Genomic DNA, 17,337 nt, shown 5'->3' on the forward strand with positions numbered 1-17,337 from the left:
ATCCCCAGCACCGCAAAAAAAAAACAAAGATTTTTGCCATATGTTCCTTACAGACCTGATGGACACCAGAACAACCTGAGGAGTTCTGCATATGAATCTTTAATGGAAATTGTGAAAAACAGTGCCAAGGATTGTTACCCTGCTGTTCAAAAAACTACTTTGGTCATCATGGAACGACTACAGCAGGTGCTTCAGATGGAGGTGAGACTTGGACTGCCCCTGTCTATTGGGGGAAGGGGACGGTACTTGTAACACATATAGCTGCTGTTATTTCTTTTTGATGTTCAAGTATAAGGTGTAAGAAAGATACAAGGCTTAGGACCCAACCCCCCACTCCCGCCAAAGTTGCCACCTTGAAAAGATCCTTAGTTCAGTCTCTAGCACCAGTGCCCCCCACCCAAAATGGAACTCAACAATTTGCATTGCTGGTCACAGTTTACTCGCATTTGTGTTATACTATATCTCTTGTTTTTATTGACTTTTTTACATTAATATTATTATTTAATGACGGAAGGTTTTCACTTAGAACACAATTTCTCCTTTTCCTTGTAGTCACATATCCAGAGCACGTCTGATAGAATCCAGTTCAATGACCTTCAGTCTTTACTCTGTGCAACTCTTCAGGTATGATGGTGCTTTATCACTTTTTTTTGTAATTTTTTTTTTTTTAATTCATACATTATAATTATACATAGTAATAGAATTCATTGTGCCATATTTGTATATGCACATAACAGTTCGGTCAATCTCATTCTCCTTTATCTTTCTTTCCCTCCCTTCTTCCCCCTGATCTGCTTGAGAACTCTAAACTTCCCTTTTGTTACTACTGTTTTAATTAGTACATTACAATTATATGTAAAGGTGTGTCCCCAACCCTTTTTATTTTTGAGACAGGGTCTTAGGGTCTTGCTAAGTTTCTGAGGCTGTCCTTTAGCTTGTGATCTCCTGCCTCAGCCTCCTGACCTTACCATGTTTTTTTTTGTTGTTGTTGTTTTTGTTTTTTTTTTGGTGGTTGTGGTGGTAGTAATGAAACCCAGGGCCTCACCCATGAGAGGCAACCACTGTACCATGAGCCTCATTTCTAACCCCTTATCACTTCTTAATAGCCCCAGGGAAGGAAGTTTGTCTAATTATGACAAGTTTATATACAGAAACAGCTCTGAAATGATGTAGACAGTGCTGATCAGAAGCTTTTCGCAGGTTTGGTGTATGACTGATTAGAAGAGTAATTTTCGACCTTCCTTTCCTGTCTATCAAGAAAGATCCAGTTTGTCTTCTGCAGTTTAGGGAAGGAAACATCTCAGTATATGATGGTCCCTTCCAGCTGAAAAGCTAATTTGTGTTGGCAGCTTTTGGTCTTGGTTTCCATGAGGTTATCCAACAAGACTCTGATTCAGTTTCCAGATGTAGTTCTCTTGTTTTAAAAAAGTGCTCAGGCCAGGTAGCCTGTAATTGAGCGGTTCAGGAGGACTATGGCAGGAGGATCACAAGTTTGAAGCCAGCCTCAGCAACTTAGCAAGACCCTGTCTCAAAATAAAAAAATTTTAAAGGAGTTGGGGCTGTGGCTCAGTGGTTAAGTGATTAAGCACCCCTGGATTCAATCCCTGGTACAAAAAAAAAAGTAGGTTGGGCAGCTGGGGTTTTAACTCAGTGGTTGAGTACTTGCCAAGCATGTGTGAAGCCCTAGGTTCATTTCCACAACCAAAACAAAAACAAAAAGGTATTAAGTTTCTGCCATTATCTTTTGAAACCCTTGCTCTTAAAAGTTATCATTGTTACATTGTGTATAATGCCTTTTATTCACAGTTTTTGCTAAGGAGAGACTGAAAGCTAAAATAATACATTGCTCTCATCATAATGCAGTAGCTGGGAAGCTATTCCTTTTTTTTTTTTTTTTTTTTTTTTTTTTTTCTTTTTTTAACAGAAAAAAAGAAGGAAAGCCCTGGAACTTAATGAATTTTAGTATGCAGTGACACTAATTAGTTCATCTTACCTGTGAACTCCTTTTATTTTCCCAGACTTTGTTTTTATAAAACTGCTAAGTTGTTGAGGCTGGTCTCAAACTTGCTATCCTTCTGCTTCAGCCTCTTAAGCTGCTGGGATTATAGGCATATACCCTCTTGCCCACTGACGTGACCTTTTTTAAAGCTAAGATAATTTGTTGGGCACAGTGACACACATACCTGTAATCCCAGTGGAGCAGGAGGGTGAGGCCGGAGGATTGCAAGTTCAAAGCCAACCTCAGCAATTTAGCAAGACTCTAAGCAACTTAGTGAGATCCTGTATCAAAATTAAAAAGGCTGGGGTTGTGGCTCAATGTTAAGCACCTCTCGGTTCAATTCCTGGTTACCACCCTTTCTCCCCTAAAAAAAAACAAAGCAAAAGCAAAAACAAAATTATTTTAACTGTCATTCCAGTAAGACTAGAATATGGAAGCTACTGACAGGGATTTGTCAAGCAGGCATAAATGAAACACAGGGTTTACTTTTGCACCGTGGAGGATCCATCCCATGTTTGTTTTGAGTTAAAAACAAGAGTTATTAAAGTGAATGTAACATTGCACGTGATTTGCACTGTCAGAGTTCTTGAGCAAAAAATATTTTAGCCTTCCTAAAACCAGAAGGGGGTAGCGGGGAAATCAAGGCACTTAATTTATTTAAAAAAGAAAAGATAATGCATTCTGATTGGAAGTTTTGGAAATATTAATAGGTCCTGAATTCTTATTTGTGCACAGAATGTTCTCCGGAAAGTGCAACATCAAGATGCTTTGCAGATCTCTGATGTAGTCATGGCTTCCCTGTTAAGGATGTTCCAAAGCACAGCTGGGTCTGGGGGAGTGCAAGAGGATGCACTGATGGCAGTTAGCACACTGGTGGAAGGTCAGTGAGCACTAATCAGCTGGGGAATGATTTCAGAATGCAGAAGTTTTAATGTCCTTGAAATTTTATTAAAGAAAACCTAGTTCTTTTCCTGTTGACTGACTCATATAAATTGTATAACCGCTTTGACAATCTTCTTGAAGTCGGTGGGGAGCCAGTTTGCAATAGGGAGTCAGATTGGTAACCCTTTTCAGGGGGAAGTATTGCCTAACTCATGCTTGTCAGATTCCTTTTTCCCTTGAAAGTCAGCTTGCTTTATTGAGGTTTGGCTCCTATCGGGTAGAGGAAGTAAAAGTTTCCAGTTTCATTCCAATCATATGATATCTCCTGGTTCTGGTTTTAATGCTTTGGACTCAGGTTTACACATCATGTGTTTGGTGTGGGATGTAATGAAACAGTGAGTGAGTTTTAGCAATTAATTGATTTTTCTGATTCTTACGTCTGACTGTGCAAGCCATCTCTGACTTAAAAACTCTTTGAAGGGTCATTAAAAGCACATTAAAGGGCATTTCAGAAATCTGGCATGCTTCTTCAGGTTAGACCTATAAGTATATTACTGAGACCATTTCCTGAGGACCAGACCTTCTTCTGGCATAAAGAGCCTTTGCCCAGCTAGTCTGGCAACATGTGACTACCCCAGAAGGGCAAGGAAGTTAATTTTGGCTCCTGAAGTGGAGTTTTGGATCTGAAGGTCTGTGCTGCCTTTCCTGGCTCTGGCTTGTTAAGCCCTTGATGGGATTGCTTTGGAACCCTGGTTTGAAGCTGACCTCTAGAGAGGACGTATAATCAGATGAGGGGAAGTGGGGAAAGAGGCAATATTACTGACCCAGTCAGCTCATAATTTACCTTGAAGTTCCTTAGAATCTGCTACTTTTGTGTTTTAACAAGAGTAAAATCCCATTCTGTAGAGTGTTGGTACTGTCTCTGGGGCATAAGAATTAGGCTCTCCCAACAGTTATGAAATTGGCTTATGGGAGATGGAAACAGTAATTAACACATTCCATCCAGTCTGTTGAGAGGATTGCATACATTTTGATAGAGGTAAGGTAGTTATTTTGCTCACCTGATATCCTGTGTTGCTGTCATTTGCTAATAGTTTATTTCATTTCAGTGTTGGGCGGTGAATTCCTCAAGTACATGGAGGCCTTTAAACCCTTCCTGGGTATTGGATTGAAGAATTATGCTGAATACCAGGTAGAATAAGTTTTTCAAATAATACACTTGTTTTTTATGGTTTTGGTAGTACTAGGAATTGAACCCAGGACCTCACACATGCAAGGCAGGCACTGTGTCCCTCTGAGCTATATCCCCAGCCTTCAAAATGTAATCATTATCTCATTGATACCTGTTAGCTACTGAAGTACGGACAAAATCAGGTTCCTATGATCTAGGTAGTTTTCCCTTTTGCATTGTTTCAACTGGAAATAGCGTATTTAAAACAGGTTATTGAATCCAGCGATAAGGAACCAACAATGACTGTGTGGCTGAGTGATATGAATGCAAGGGCAGCTGTAAAGTTAATGCCATAAATACCTTAGAGAGCAAAGCTGCTTGTTTGGTGACCACCTGTTTCTGCCACCACCACCAACCCCAGTGGATGGTATCTTCAATAGTCCTGTTACCTTCTTGCCATATTGGTTGTTAAAATTAACTAATCTTGGGCCGGGGTTGTGGCTCAGTGGTAAAGCACTTGCCCAACAAGTGTGAGGCACTCACTGGGTTTGATTCTCAGCACCACATAAAGGTGAATAAAATAAAGGTTTAAAAAAAATTAACTAATCTCAGCTGGGGGATGGTGTTCTTTGATTCTGGGTCCTGCCTTACCTGTGTAGTTGTCTTTTCTGTTTGGGAGATTATTTCCTTGATTCTTTTCAGGTTTGTTTGGCAGCTGTGGGCCTAGTGGGAGATTTGTGCCGTGCTCTGCAGTCCAACATCTTACCTTTCTGTGATGAGGTGATGCAGCTGCTACTGGAGAACTTGGGGGTAAGTGTCTACACACAATCTGAACAACCAGTCTTTGAAGAAGTTCTCAGTTGAAAAGAAATTTAAACAATAAGATTATGACAGGAAGCTATAAGTTCCCACAACGCTGACTGTGAGCTTATGGGAGAATGGGATTATTTGTCTTCACAGATGATTCTAAAGCCTTCAAAATTAATTAACGGAATGTGTACTTTACCTGTAGAAAAAAAGAGCTGTTAAGTATAAAGGAAAAACAATTTCTTTATCCAGCAATAATCATTAACTTTTGTGTATGTCCAAAGATTCTTTAGTCTCTGGATCAAATTCTTGTTAGTTCACTTTTTCTTTTTCTTCCTTATCAGAATGAGAATGTCCACAGGTCTGTGAAGCCGCAGATTCTGTCAGTGTTTGGTGATATTGCCCTTGCTATTGGTGGAGAGTTTAAGAAATACCTAGAGGTTGTATTGAATACTCTTCAGCAGGCCTCCCAAGCCCAGGTGGACAAGGTAAGCTTGGAGCTGTCCTGCTAATCTTTTAAGTCCAGCGCTGAATGGAGGGGAGGGACTATTTGCAAACATACCATTAAAGGGGATCAGTGACTGGGTGTGGTGATACACACCTGTAATCCCAGTGACTCGGGAGGTGAGGCAGGAAGACTGAAAATTCAAGGTCATGGTCAATGACTTAATAAGACCCTGTCTCAAAATAAAAAGAGGTATAGTGGTAGAGTATCCCTAGGTTTAATCCCCAGTACCACAAAAAATACATACAATTGGTGTAATGGAGGTTCTATTCTTTTTCTCTTCCAGTCTGACTATGACATGGTGGATTATCTGAATGAACTAAGAGAAGGCTGCTTGGAAGCCTATACTGGAATCGTCCAGGGATTAAAGGGAGATCAGGAGAATGTACACCGTTGAGTATACAACCCAGCTCCTTAAGTCTACATACCCGGGTGCACAGCCAAATGGACTGTGTCTTTGGTGATTGCTTTCTGTACCCAACCATGAATGGTTGATACAGGACTGCTCCCACAATGTTTCTATTATTAATATTATTGGGGGAAATATTTGTTCTTTACCTCTTTGACAGGTTCAGAAGAAAAAGTTCCATTGTTCCTTTGTACATGATATCTGATTAGTACTTGTTTCTTCTGTTGACTTGAATAATGACATTATAATCTTAGGAGTAACAATTTGGTACCACTCTGCAGCTGGTTGTCCAGCTCAAACCTGATAGAGGTGGAATAGCTGGAAACTTTGAAAAGAGGTGGTCCTGCCAAATTCGGGGCAACTTCATCAGACCTTCTCTTTTCTTTTATAGCGGATGTGATGCTGGTACAACCCAGAGTAGAATTTATTCTGTCTTTCATTGACCACATTGCTGGGGATGAGGATCATACAGATGGAGTAGTAGCCTGTGCTGCTGGACTGATAGGGTAAGTATACCTGCTTCCAATAGCTGAATGGAGATTCTCATGGAAAATGGGATATGTGTAGGAAAGAATCTTGAGAGAGATTTAATGACAATAAGCCACTTCTTTGGCACAGAGGACATTCAGGAGTTAGTTTGTTGTGATGCTGGGGATCGAATCCAGAGCCAATACTCTACCATTGAGAGCCCATAGTGTCTCTTTTGGGTATTCATAAATGACAATTCATTCCAGACCCTCCAGAGCTCTGTAGTTCCTATTCAGCATCTTCTGAGGGTTTCTGATGTGTTGTTAGGAGAACATTGGTCTCTGGATCTTAGTTCTGTTTTTTTATAGTGAATTAGCTGTTTAACCTTGGATAAATTATCCTAATTTATATCTAAAATTTTTCTAGTTTTAAAAAGTAGGTGAATGCTAAGGAGCCCATATTTAACTCAGCAGTGGTTTGGCACGTTCAAAACATGGTTCCTGGTTCTCAAGTGGGTTTATTCTGTGCAGGGACTTATGTACAGCATTTGGGAAGGATGTACTGAAATTAGTAGAAGCTAGGCCAATGATCCATGAACTGTTAACTGAAGGACGGAGATCGAAGACTAACAAAGCAAAAACCCTTGCTACATGGGCCACAAAAGAACTGAGAAAACTGAAGAACCAAGCTTGGTAAGATTTGGTTACCACTTTTCTTTCTTCAGGTTTCTTGGGAAAACGTACATTGTCTTTAGGCTATCTTGCAGGTGCTGGTATCTTCCTGGTATTCTTTCCCATATAGGTGTTTCTGAGCCAGACCTTTGTTCCTCAGCTTTTTACTAGGGGAAGAATGAGGCAGTCTCACTTTCCTTGAGACAGATATTTGATTGCACATGGTGCTGGAGAACAGAACTTTTTTTGGTTCTGGGGATTGAATGCGGGGGCACTTGACCACTGAACTACATCCCTTGCCCTTTTTAAATTTTATTTTGAGACAGAGTTTCACTAAGTTGCTGAGGCTGACTTTGAACTTGGTCATCTTCCTGCCATAGCCTCCTGAGTCACTTGGATTACAAGCATATACCACCCTACCTGCCAACAGAACTTTTTGCATTTTTCTGGTTCTGGTTTTGTTGTTTTTTGATTCTTGGGATTTAATCCAGAGGCACTTTACCACTGAGCAACATCCACATCCCTTTTGTGTTTTATTTTGAGACAAGTTCTCACTAAGAACCTAAGTTGCTGAGGCTAGCCTTGAACTTGCCATCCTCCTATCTTAGCCTCCTGAGCCACTGAGATTATAGGCATGCATCACAAGGCCTGATTAGAACAGAACTTCTTTAACTAAAATTCCCAAAACATTTAGACACTAATAAAACTATTGATAGAGGCGTTCTTCCATAATCTTTCCTATTTCAGTTCCCTTCCCCATTCACTCTTTCCCCCCAAATGCTGGGGATCAGACCCAGGGCCTTGTGCATGCTAGAAAAGCACTGAGATATTGCCAGTCTCCATAGAAGATACCCTTTGAGACCCCTGCTCTGGAATATAGGTTTGTTTGTTTGTTCTAGGCAACTTACTATGTAGATCCCAGTAAAATTGGCTATTTTTAATTTTTATTTTATTTTCCCATCCACCCCTGATGTAGGTACTAATGAGAGCAGGTAGATGACACATAGAAAGAGAAAAAAAAATTATCCATTCTTGGAGTTGACAAATTCCAGTCAACCTAGGAGTACTTGGTTGAAGGAACTGGAGTTATTTAGACTTTACTGGGCTTTACTGATCTTAGGATTGACCTTTTTTTCCATCTGTTTTTAGATCTGTTACCATTGGGATGATAACCTGAGACCCCCACTGGAAATCTCCAATCTTTTGAAAAACCCGGAAGTGAGGAGTGTGCACGGATGCTGAATGTTTGGGAATGAGAGGATGAGTGAGTGAGGCTTGAAAACACACCACATTGAAAATCCTGCCACAGCAGCAGCCGCAGCCGCCAACAGCAGCGCTGTTAGTGAGCTAAGTAAGCACTGACTTCGTAGAAAACCATAACATCAGCCATCTTGGAAAAGAGAAACGATGGATTTACTTGCTTACAAAAAAAGCTGTCTCTTCCCAGGGGAGGCTAGAACTAGCTTTTCTGTCTTTTGGCAGTGCCGAGTGGAATGACTGGTTTGGGAGAGGAGGAGGGACTGGGTTCAGCTGTGGTGCTTTGTTGTAAAAGGCAGCCTGGCCTTTGCTACTGAGGAGAAAGATGGAGCCTGGGTCTCAAGCCCACCTTCGCTGTACCTTTGCCACATGGTACTGTACACGTGCAGGCTGGAAGGAGGGTGAGGGATTTTTACAGTCTGAGAATGAGTGTGTGTGAGTGAGGCGGTATCCACATTCTCAACTTCAAGTCATTGCAGTTTCTTTTTCCCGAAAAACAAGGGGTTAGATGTTGCATTTCATAAAACTAACCGAAGTTCTGTCTACTGATGCAGCACAAGACATGTAAAAAAGAAAAAAAAAAAAAAAAAAAAAAAAAGGAAAGACGCTCTTCAGGTTTTGTTTTGTTGGTTTTTTTTTTTGTTTGTTTTGGTTTTTTTTTTTTTTTTGGTTTTTTTTTTTTAATTTTAGGGAAAACACTGACGAATGGTCAGAGGTCCTATCCTGATCTTTTCATCAAGGCGCCTTTCCTAATAATATGGTTCAACTGTGAATGTAGAAGTGGGGGGAGGGGGGAGAAAAATAAAACTCTGGAGTTAGAGGATATAGAAAAATAAAAGTACAATTGTTACAAATAAAGAATGCAGACTTCAAAGACAAAAATGCCACAACCCAAACCAAAATTTAAATACTTGAAATTGGCAGCACAAAAGAAAAGCTCTCTCCTGACTTGTATTGTGGCAGTCTGAACGCCCCCAAAAAATTGTGCCAAAGAGTTTAGAAGACAAATAACCAATAAAAGTAAATACACACACACACACACAGACAGTAGACTACTTCAGGTAACTATTTTGGATTGCAAATGAGGATAAATTTAATGTTTAAACAATCTGATAAAATAACCATTTGGAAACTGCTTGGCCTTCTGTTCTCTTTTATTTGATTGACTCCAATGCGGTATTGGTCTCTTGCTGCACTTCAAAACAACTAACCAACAAAACAAAGTGTGTGTGTCTATATGTATGTATACACATACACACACTAACCAGAATATTCATGATGAAAAAGGCACTTGAAAATGGTTATATTTTTCCACTGAAGTTTGAAGATTAATAAAATGATGTCAAACACTCCCCTGCTCATACACTTCAGGTTTTTTGTTTTGTTTTTTTTGTTGTTGTTGTTTTTGTTTTTGTTTTTTTTTTAAGTATAATGTGCTGTGAGTACCATAAACCAGAATCATTTTCCCTTTTACAAGGGAACAGGGCACCCTGCATTTTAGACTTTCAGCAATAAGAAGGGATGTTGGTGAGCTTTGATCCCCTTTTGGTTTTTGCAGATACTAGGGAGTTTTGCTGGCATTTGAATATGCTGCTTTCAAAAAAACCAAGGAAGGTTTTTAATTGCTTCCTGGTACTTTGAGGATTAAAAAGTAATACCCACTTTCATTTCCATCCTGCAAAAAGCATGGGCTTCTGTTTTTTCCAATCTCTTCCTTTGCATCTTCCCCTCCCTGTTCAAGCCTTCCATTCATAAGTGGGACTGGCTCGGTTTTGCCCATCTATATGGCAGCATCTCTAATAGCTCTTGTACAGGGTATCAGATATTGTGCCTTTTGGTGCCAGGTTCAAAGTCAAGTGCCGATCTATGAACCAGTGTACAAAAAAAAAAAAAATTAAAAATCCAGGTGTTTGAAGGAGAGACGCTCCATTGTGAATAGAGAACTCACACCAGCTCCTAAGCCTATTGAGAAGAGGGCCTAGTCCTCTTAATGCCTTGTTTCCATTTTAGTTGTTCCTTGGATGAGGGAGAGAATGATATACTAACCATTCCTGATACTAGGTAGGGTTGGGTCAGGGCTTAGGGAGGGGCAGGAATATTGGGGAAAGAAAAAAAAAAATCTGATCATTCCTCAGTGCTACCCATTTCTGTCCTGTGTGGGCTGCTTAGCTAGACAGCAGGAGAATAAAGTACACCAAGAACCATAATGAAAACAAAACCTTCCGTGTGTTTTGTCATGTTTTGTACCAGGGAACCAGTTGAGTGCTATTATTAATGCTTTCTCCCAGATCCATTCAGTGATGGAGAGGAGGAAATGGGCTGGTTGAACTGTGGTCTTGGTGCCTTGCAGTTATTCTGCACTGGTTATGCATTTAAACCCCTCTTTTCTAGTTACCTTTGGCTAGTGGATTTTCCATAGTCTGGGTATTTGTTCTTAATCAGTTGTACCACCTAAGGCAACTGGATGCAAAATGCATTCTGTCCAATCACTGGGCCTTCCCCTACCCTAGTCTTGGCACATTCCTTCAAGAATGTAGTTACCGTCTGCTTGGTAAGATGTCAGTGCAAATGTGAAGAAAATGGGCATCGGACTAGACTTTGGTTTGCCACAAGTGGCAGCTGCCTATACCAATTACATTTAATTTTGCTTTTCATTTTTCTGGTTCCCCTCAGCCCCCCTCTGTTGAAATGTTGAAATTTTAGCTGTCAGAGGCAACTGTAATTTTGCCCTAGGGACTTGTGGAGAAAGGGAGGGGAATTGCTCAGTGTAGTGTTTTAACTTTCAGAACCAAGCAACCTATTTACTCTTACTATTTAAGAAGTGTATAAGTCTGACTTTTAAGAGAAATCCAAACTCCATCAGCTTTTGATAGCATCTTGGTTTTTGAAACAACTTCAATCTGTAATTGGCATTCAGAATGCCCTTGGCATGCCAGTCTGTGTGATGGCATTAAAGACCTGTTAAAACACTTGAGCCCAACTATTAACCAAAACTGATACCACCACCTTTATCTTCTAAATAAAGTCCGCTTTATTTTTATTTTCAACATTTTGCTGCTTCAGTTTTTTGTTAAAGATTGTGTCACCTCTGTAGAGGTGAAGTGAATGATTTGGAAGAAGCCAGAATGGTGATGGGGGGTGTGTGTATGTGCATATGCATGTGTGCTTGCGCTTGGGAGTAGAAGGACACGCAGGGCTGGAGTAACGTTCAGTGGCAAAACATTTGTTCAACCCCCAGCACTGGGGGGTGGTGAGGAACAAGATTGCAGTGTGATATGAAATAGAAACACTTCACTGTGCATGAGGAAAGAAGACGACACCAAACACTGGTTTCCTTCTTAGAGAGTGACTTTGAAGCAGTACCAAGATAGATGTCCTCTGTCTCAAGAATGTTTTTCAGGCTAAGAATCTGGTATGGCCCATTTAAGAGTTGCTGCCTGTTTTGCAACATGCATCTCATTTCCCTTTCCCTCTTTTTCCCAGAAACTTGGAAAGAACACTAATTTGGGATTTAAACTGGGTTCTTATCTACTGTGGATTAGCAAAGTGGAACCAAGTTAGTTGACGTGAATACACACCTTAGTTTATGTTGGGCAAGTAAAATGAAGGCTGACTAAACCGTAGCCTTCATTTGGCCTTTAATGTTTTCTGACTGCAAACCCATCAGAAACTTGATCACACATACTCGCACGTGTTTACACACTTATATACCTACACCTACATGTTATGTAATTTTAAGACAAACGGAAATTAAAAAGTTACGTGAGGGGCTGGGGTTGTGGCTCAGTGGTAGAGTGCCTAGCACGTGTGAAACGCTGGGTTGTATCCTCAGCACCACATAAAAATAAGTAAAATGAAGGTAGTGTATTGATCTACAACTAAAAATATTTTAAGTTCTAATATTTTCTTTGCCCAACTTCGGAGATCACTGAGCTAAAGAGACTATATTTCTTACAAGACTGTATTAAATCATATGCAACAGCAATTGACAAGAATATTTCTGTACTGAAAGTATACTTCTTGGAAAGAAGTTCAAATCTCTCCCAAGCGAAGAACTTTTCATCAGTGCTCCAGCTCCTCCACCATCAGATACCCACTACCAGAAAACAAAGAGTGCGATATAATTCCTTCAGGCCTCCCTGAGGACCCAGCTCAAACTACCTGAATAAAAGATGGTAAACACTGAAAAGTTTTTGTTACATTACTCTCACAACTTTAATGGCCACTGTTACTGTTTTAGTGATGTGGATGAAGGGGCAGGAAGGTTGATTTAAAGATCAAGGTGAGGGGGGCCAGAAATACCCAGGTAAGTCAGAAGGCAGCACCTGAGCTTCTCACATCCTTGCCCTGCACGGTGGCTGTCAGTACCTTAGCAGTACAAAATAAAGGTCCATGTTCTGAGTGCTTAGGATGTGCCATCCACTTCCTTAGCACTATCTAAAAATGTATCCTAAGCCAGGTGCATGGTGCAGGCCTGTAACCCCAGTGACTTAGGAGGCTGGGGCAGGAGGATCACAAGTTCCAGGCTGGTCTCAGCAACTTAGGTCCTAAGCAATGTAGGGAGACCCTGCCTCAATATTTTTTAAGAGCTGGGGATGTAGCTCAATGGCAAAGCATCCCCAGTACCAAAAAAGTAAATTGATAGATACATCTATCTATATCTTGAACTTTTTTTTTTTTTTTTTCCCATGATACTGAGGGCTAAACCCAGGGCCTCACAGGTTAGGCAAGTGCTCTAATGCTGAGCTACACCTTAGCCCCTAAAATTACTTGTTTGTTCCTGGTTTCTCCCACTATAATGTGGGTTCCTGTGCTGGAGTTGTAGCTCAGTGATAGAGCCTCGCATATGTGAGCAATGGGTTCAGTCCCCAGCATCAACACTGAAAAAAATGGAGGCTCCCTAATGCAGTGACCTTGTCTTTTATTTACCATTATATGCCCAGCTTAGAGCAGTGCCTGACATGCAGCAGACCTTCAATAAATATTTGTTGAACTAATGACGTGTCAGTACAGCTCAGGGAGTTGGTGATGGACTCAGTGTTTGAAGGGCAGAGCATCCAGAAACCTGGGAATGGCAGGGCCTTAGAAGTGGGGTTTCTAGCTCTTCCCCTCATTTGCTAAATGACTTCCAGCTAGCCTATTAACGTTGGGTTAATTGGAGGAATGGGGACAAGATTAATCAGTAATTAATCATTTATATGGTATCCATTTTATACATTTACTGGGTGCCAGGCCTAAAATAAGTATCTCACAGTTATAAATTTATTCTTTGTTTACATTATAACAAAGGTACCCTTTTAATCCCATGTTACAGATGAGGAAATGGAAGCAAATGGGCTTAAAGCCCTGCCCAAAGTCAGGCAGGAGAACAAGCAGTGCTAACACCATAGTTGTGCCCATACCACAAGCCATGTGTGCCAGTGTTGAATGTGAGCTTAGCTATTAATCGGAGTGAACCCTGGACAAAGCATTTTTGGAATTCAATAGCAAAGCCATTTTGTGTTCTATTAAGATCCATCCTGAGCCTTTTAACTCAATGGAGGTGTGTGTGTGGGTGTGTGTGACATGCTTAACCTAAAGTCAACTTTTCCTCCTAATTGGAGTTTGAACTAAACCATCTCCCTGCACTTCTGTTCCATTTTTCCCCCTGAGCTGGAAGCTTTTGAGAACCAGGGCTGGGGGAGGGTGGTTGCCCATGCCTGGTGGCCAAAAAGGCCACTAAGGCTGCTGAGTAAGCTCCACATCTGAATTACCCTATTCCCTCAGATCTTGCACAGTTGAAGCACAGGGAGGAGGCCTACAAGGCCCACACTGGTTTCTCTGCCAGGTGCTCCTTGACCACAGACAGGTTCCCCAGCTGAGCTGTCCTCCATGTGAAATAGACCTCCTTGTCTGAAAGGAAAGTACATCTCAGCTTTGGCATGGCAGCAGCTGTCACCTAAGAGAGAATTAAGAAATGCTTTGTGTGAATAAGCTCTCCACAGCAACGAACTAGGCTTCCTCTTTTCTGAGCACTGCTCTTTGCAATATTTTAGTCGTTTTGAGTTTAACCTTGGGTAAATTCTTCAACTTTATTACTATTATTATTTTGGTAGTGGAGATTGAATCCAGGGGTGCTTTACCACTGAGCTACATCCCCAGCCTTTTTTTCTTTTTTTTTTTTTTTTTTTGCGATACTGGGGATCAAACCCAGGGCCTTGTGCTTGCAAGGCAAGCACTCTACTAACTGAGCTATCTCCCCAGGCTCCAGCCCTTTCTTTATTTTTTATTTTTGCTTAAAGTCTTGCTAAGTTCCTGAGGCTGGTATTCAAACTTGAGATTCTCCTACCTCAGCCTCCCAAATCAAAATTCTTCAACATTTTTGACCTATATTTTCCTCATCCATGAAACAGGAATTCCAATAATAGATAATGTACAAAGTTCTTAGCACAGGGCCTTGAATACTACACAATTAATCTATTAATCAACAACTATTTATATGCCAGACCTCTGTTCAAGACACTGAGGATACAGTAGCAAACTAAACAAAATTTCTTTCTTATGGAGCTGTTGTTCTAATGGATAATACATAGGAAGTGGTCAATAATTCAATATTATTTTTTGCAGTGTTGGGATTGGAACTCACATGTTAGGCAAGAGCTCTACCACTAAGCTACATCCTAAGCCCTGATATAATTTGGGGGCAGGGCCAGCACTGGGGATATAGTTCAGTTGTAGAGTGCTTGCTGAGCATGTGCATGCTTCTGGGTTCCATTTCCAGCATTGCAAAACAAAATAAATAAAAATTTTGTTTGAGAGAAATAAACATAACTGTGGAGAAAATGAAGCATATACAGAGTTGTAAACAAAACACAACAAAGCCTATTTCCTCCCAAACCCTGCTAACTCAATTAGAGGCCTTGCATAACCTGTACAAGAATTTGGGGAGTTGGTAAAGGAATGAGTCCTCCCCTGCTGTCCTCAATTCTGGTCAGCTAGGAGACCTACAACTGCACTTGGAGGCCCAAGATGGTTCTTCAGTTGACACTAAGATCCTAAGGTCTGGAACTCAAGGAGGGTGGTCAAAGTGGCACTGGCTCCTGCATTGTCGCATGTGTCTAATCAATTTTTATGCCCGCCAGATTCTATTTGAGTCATTTAGGTTTTATTTTGATTCAGTCTAACGCCACCTCCTCCTCCTCTTCTCAGGCAAGAACGGGACAGGAAAGTCTTTCTCCAGAGGAAGAGTCATGGAAGTGGGAGACAGTGTCTCCCTGATGGCTTCCTAGGCAGAAACTTGCTAGGGCCCTGCTTTCTCTCTTACCAGTAATGACTGGCAGCTGGTCCTCTCTCACTGCCCCCAGAAGACCAGTGAGGGAGGTCTTACTACTGCCTGATCAGTGCTTCACCACCTTGCCTTTTCCTCTCCCCCTCACCTCCCCTTGCCACATCCCTGGATCCTACCTTTTTCTGTCTCCACCATGAGCAGCCTGGATAGTTATTAGGGGTCTTAGGAGGGATTCAGACCAATCTCCAGCTATCACAGAGAGGTGAAGCAACGACTCTCAAGTCGCAATTTCATTCCTTTATTCACTCAGCAAAGAAAATGCCTTCTTAGCTTTTAGGAGTTAGCTTAAATACCATCACATCAGGAGATCTCAGATAACTGAAGCAATCCTGACCTCCCCTTCTCCTCTATTGCTGCCCCTTTATTCCTTTTTACCTTTTATCACAGTATGTAATTATCTTAATGATTTGTTGTTTTATTTTTCTAACTCTTCTGAGTGTAAGCTCCATGAGGTCGAGATGTGCTCGTCACTGCATTCCCTGTGTTGAACACACCATAGGTGTTCAAAAAATTCTTTGCTGAATAAGCACATAGTGAACAAGCAAACTCGGGGTGCCCAAGGATACAAAGCTGGATGGAACACAGTCCCTGCTCTCAAAATTATCTGGTGTGATTAACAGAACTAGGAATGGGGAAAATGTAATGAGATCAGGCCCATATCTAGTGAGGAGGGGAGGAGCACGCAGGCACTTACATCAGGCCCAATCTCTGTCGGGTGTATGCCCCCAGATGCCAGAATAGAAGAACCATTTGGCTCCATCTTGCCAGGTGACTTTCGGCCTGTACCCTAAACATCCAAGTAGCAGCAGGAGCTGATGACATCCTAGAGTGTGCTCAGAGGGTACCTGGACCTACTGCCTTTTCCGGCAAGGGAAAGTTTGTCAGTTGATTTTACAGGTTTGTGGCAAAGTCAGTACTCACTGAGGATCTCAGAGACAACCCCATCATACCTTCTGGCCTACCTACCCTCCCATCTTGCCTGGTGTCCTGCTTCAGAAGAGAACTTGTGGAGCACTGAGGAAGGGGACACCTGCCTCACTCTTGGATTGGTGGAGAGGCACACATCCCAGCCTTCATATCCAGAGGGTAGGTGGGTCATTCCACATGGTTCAGAGAAAGCTGGTGCCTGGGAGGGCAAGGGCTGACCTGCCTTCCCTTCTGGTCTATAAAAAGGAGCAACCAGCAGGAAAGGCTGCAAGGGAAGCCAGCAGGAGGAGGAGGAAGCCAGTGAGAAAATCCTTTGAAGAGAGCTCTTGCTGGCGATCCTGGGGGGCACAGCTTACCCTAGTCCAGTCTTCTCCCCACAGTGAAGATGACAGTTACTCTTGCTTTTCAAAGCTCACAGGAGGCAAGGGACCTTTTCTTTCATCCTCCCCTTCTCAAACCCCCCCTCCCCGCCCAAAAAGATAGGATCAGGTTCCCAGCAGCCTTTATAGCACAATGCTGACCCCAGTAAGGGCCCCCATCCCTGGCTACGCCCACTTGCAGGGTTTCCTTCCACATCTCGAGGATACTTTTTAGCCAGAGTCCTCCAATTTCCCCTTGTCATTCCCCACCTGCAGCTAAGCTGACCCTAACTCTCTACCAGGGAATTAAAATGACTCATTAACACCTCCCAGTCATTCACAGGTACCTTTAATTCTGATCCCTATTCTTCCCCCACAAGGGCGTGGGGTAGAGAATGATAGCCCATCTAACCCAGAGGTTAAGTAACTTACCCAAGGTCACACAGTGGGAAAGTGGCAAAAAAAAAAAAAAAAAACCCACCAAAAACTTATGTTTCCTGCCCAGCAGTTTGGCAGATGTTCAAATAATCTTTGTGGAAAGGGTAAAATATGTTG

At 41.7% G+C, this 17,337-nt stretch overlaps 1 protein-coding gene across 3 annotated transcripts in view; it reads left to right on the top strand.

Moving 5' to 3' along the window:
• KPNB1 (karyopherin subunit beta 1) overlaps positions 1–10,070 on the top strand; it is a gene marked incomplete at its 3' end in the record, with an annotated part of 28,201 nt that extends 18,131 nt beyond the window's left edge. The window contains exons 13-23 of one of the 3 annotated variants that reach the window (XR_013762949.1): positions 54–201; positions 553–624; positions 2,735–2,879; positions 3,991–4,073; positions 4,755–4,862; positions 5,204–5,347; positions 5,651–5,756; positions 6,165–6,279; positions 6,772–6,933; positions 8,062–9,564; positions 9,597–10,070. Coding sequence is in view for 2 of the 3 variants with exons in the window: in XM_079134723.1 (XP_078990849.1) it covers positions 54–201; positions 553–624; positions 2,735–2,879; positions 3,991–4,073; positions 4,755–4,862; positions 5,204–5,347; positions 5,651–5,756; positions 6,165–6,279; positions 6,772–6,937 (1,087 nt within the window). Of the gene's footprint in view, positions 1–53; positions 202–552; positions 625–2,734; positions 2,880–3,990; positions 4,074–4,754; positions 4,863–5,203; positions 5,348–5,650; positions 5,757–6,164; positions 6,280–6,771; positions 6,938–8,061 lie in introns of those variants that run through there. The other 2 variants (XM_079134724.1, XM_079134723.1) reach the window with 2 other exon arrangements.
• Between the last annotated feature and the right edge of the window lie 7,267 nt (positions 10,071–17,337).

This window comes from Sciurus vulgaris, assembly GCF_902686455.1.
Source record: "Sciurus vulgaris genome assembly, chromosome: 3".
Lineage (NCBI taxonomy): Eukaryota > Metazoa > Chordata > Mammalia > Rodentia > Sciuridae > Sciurus > Sciurus vulgaris.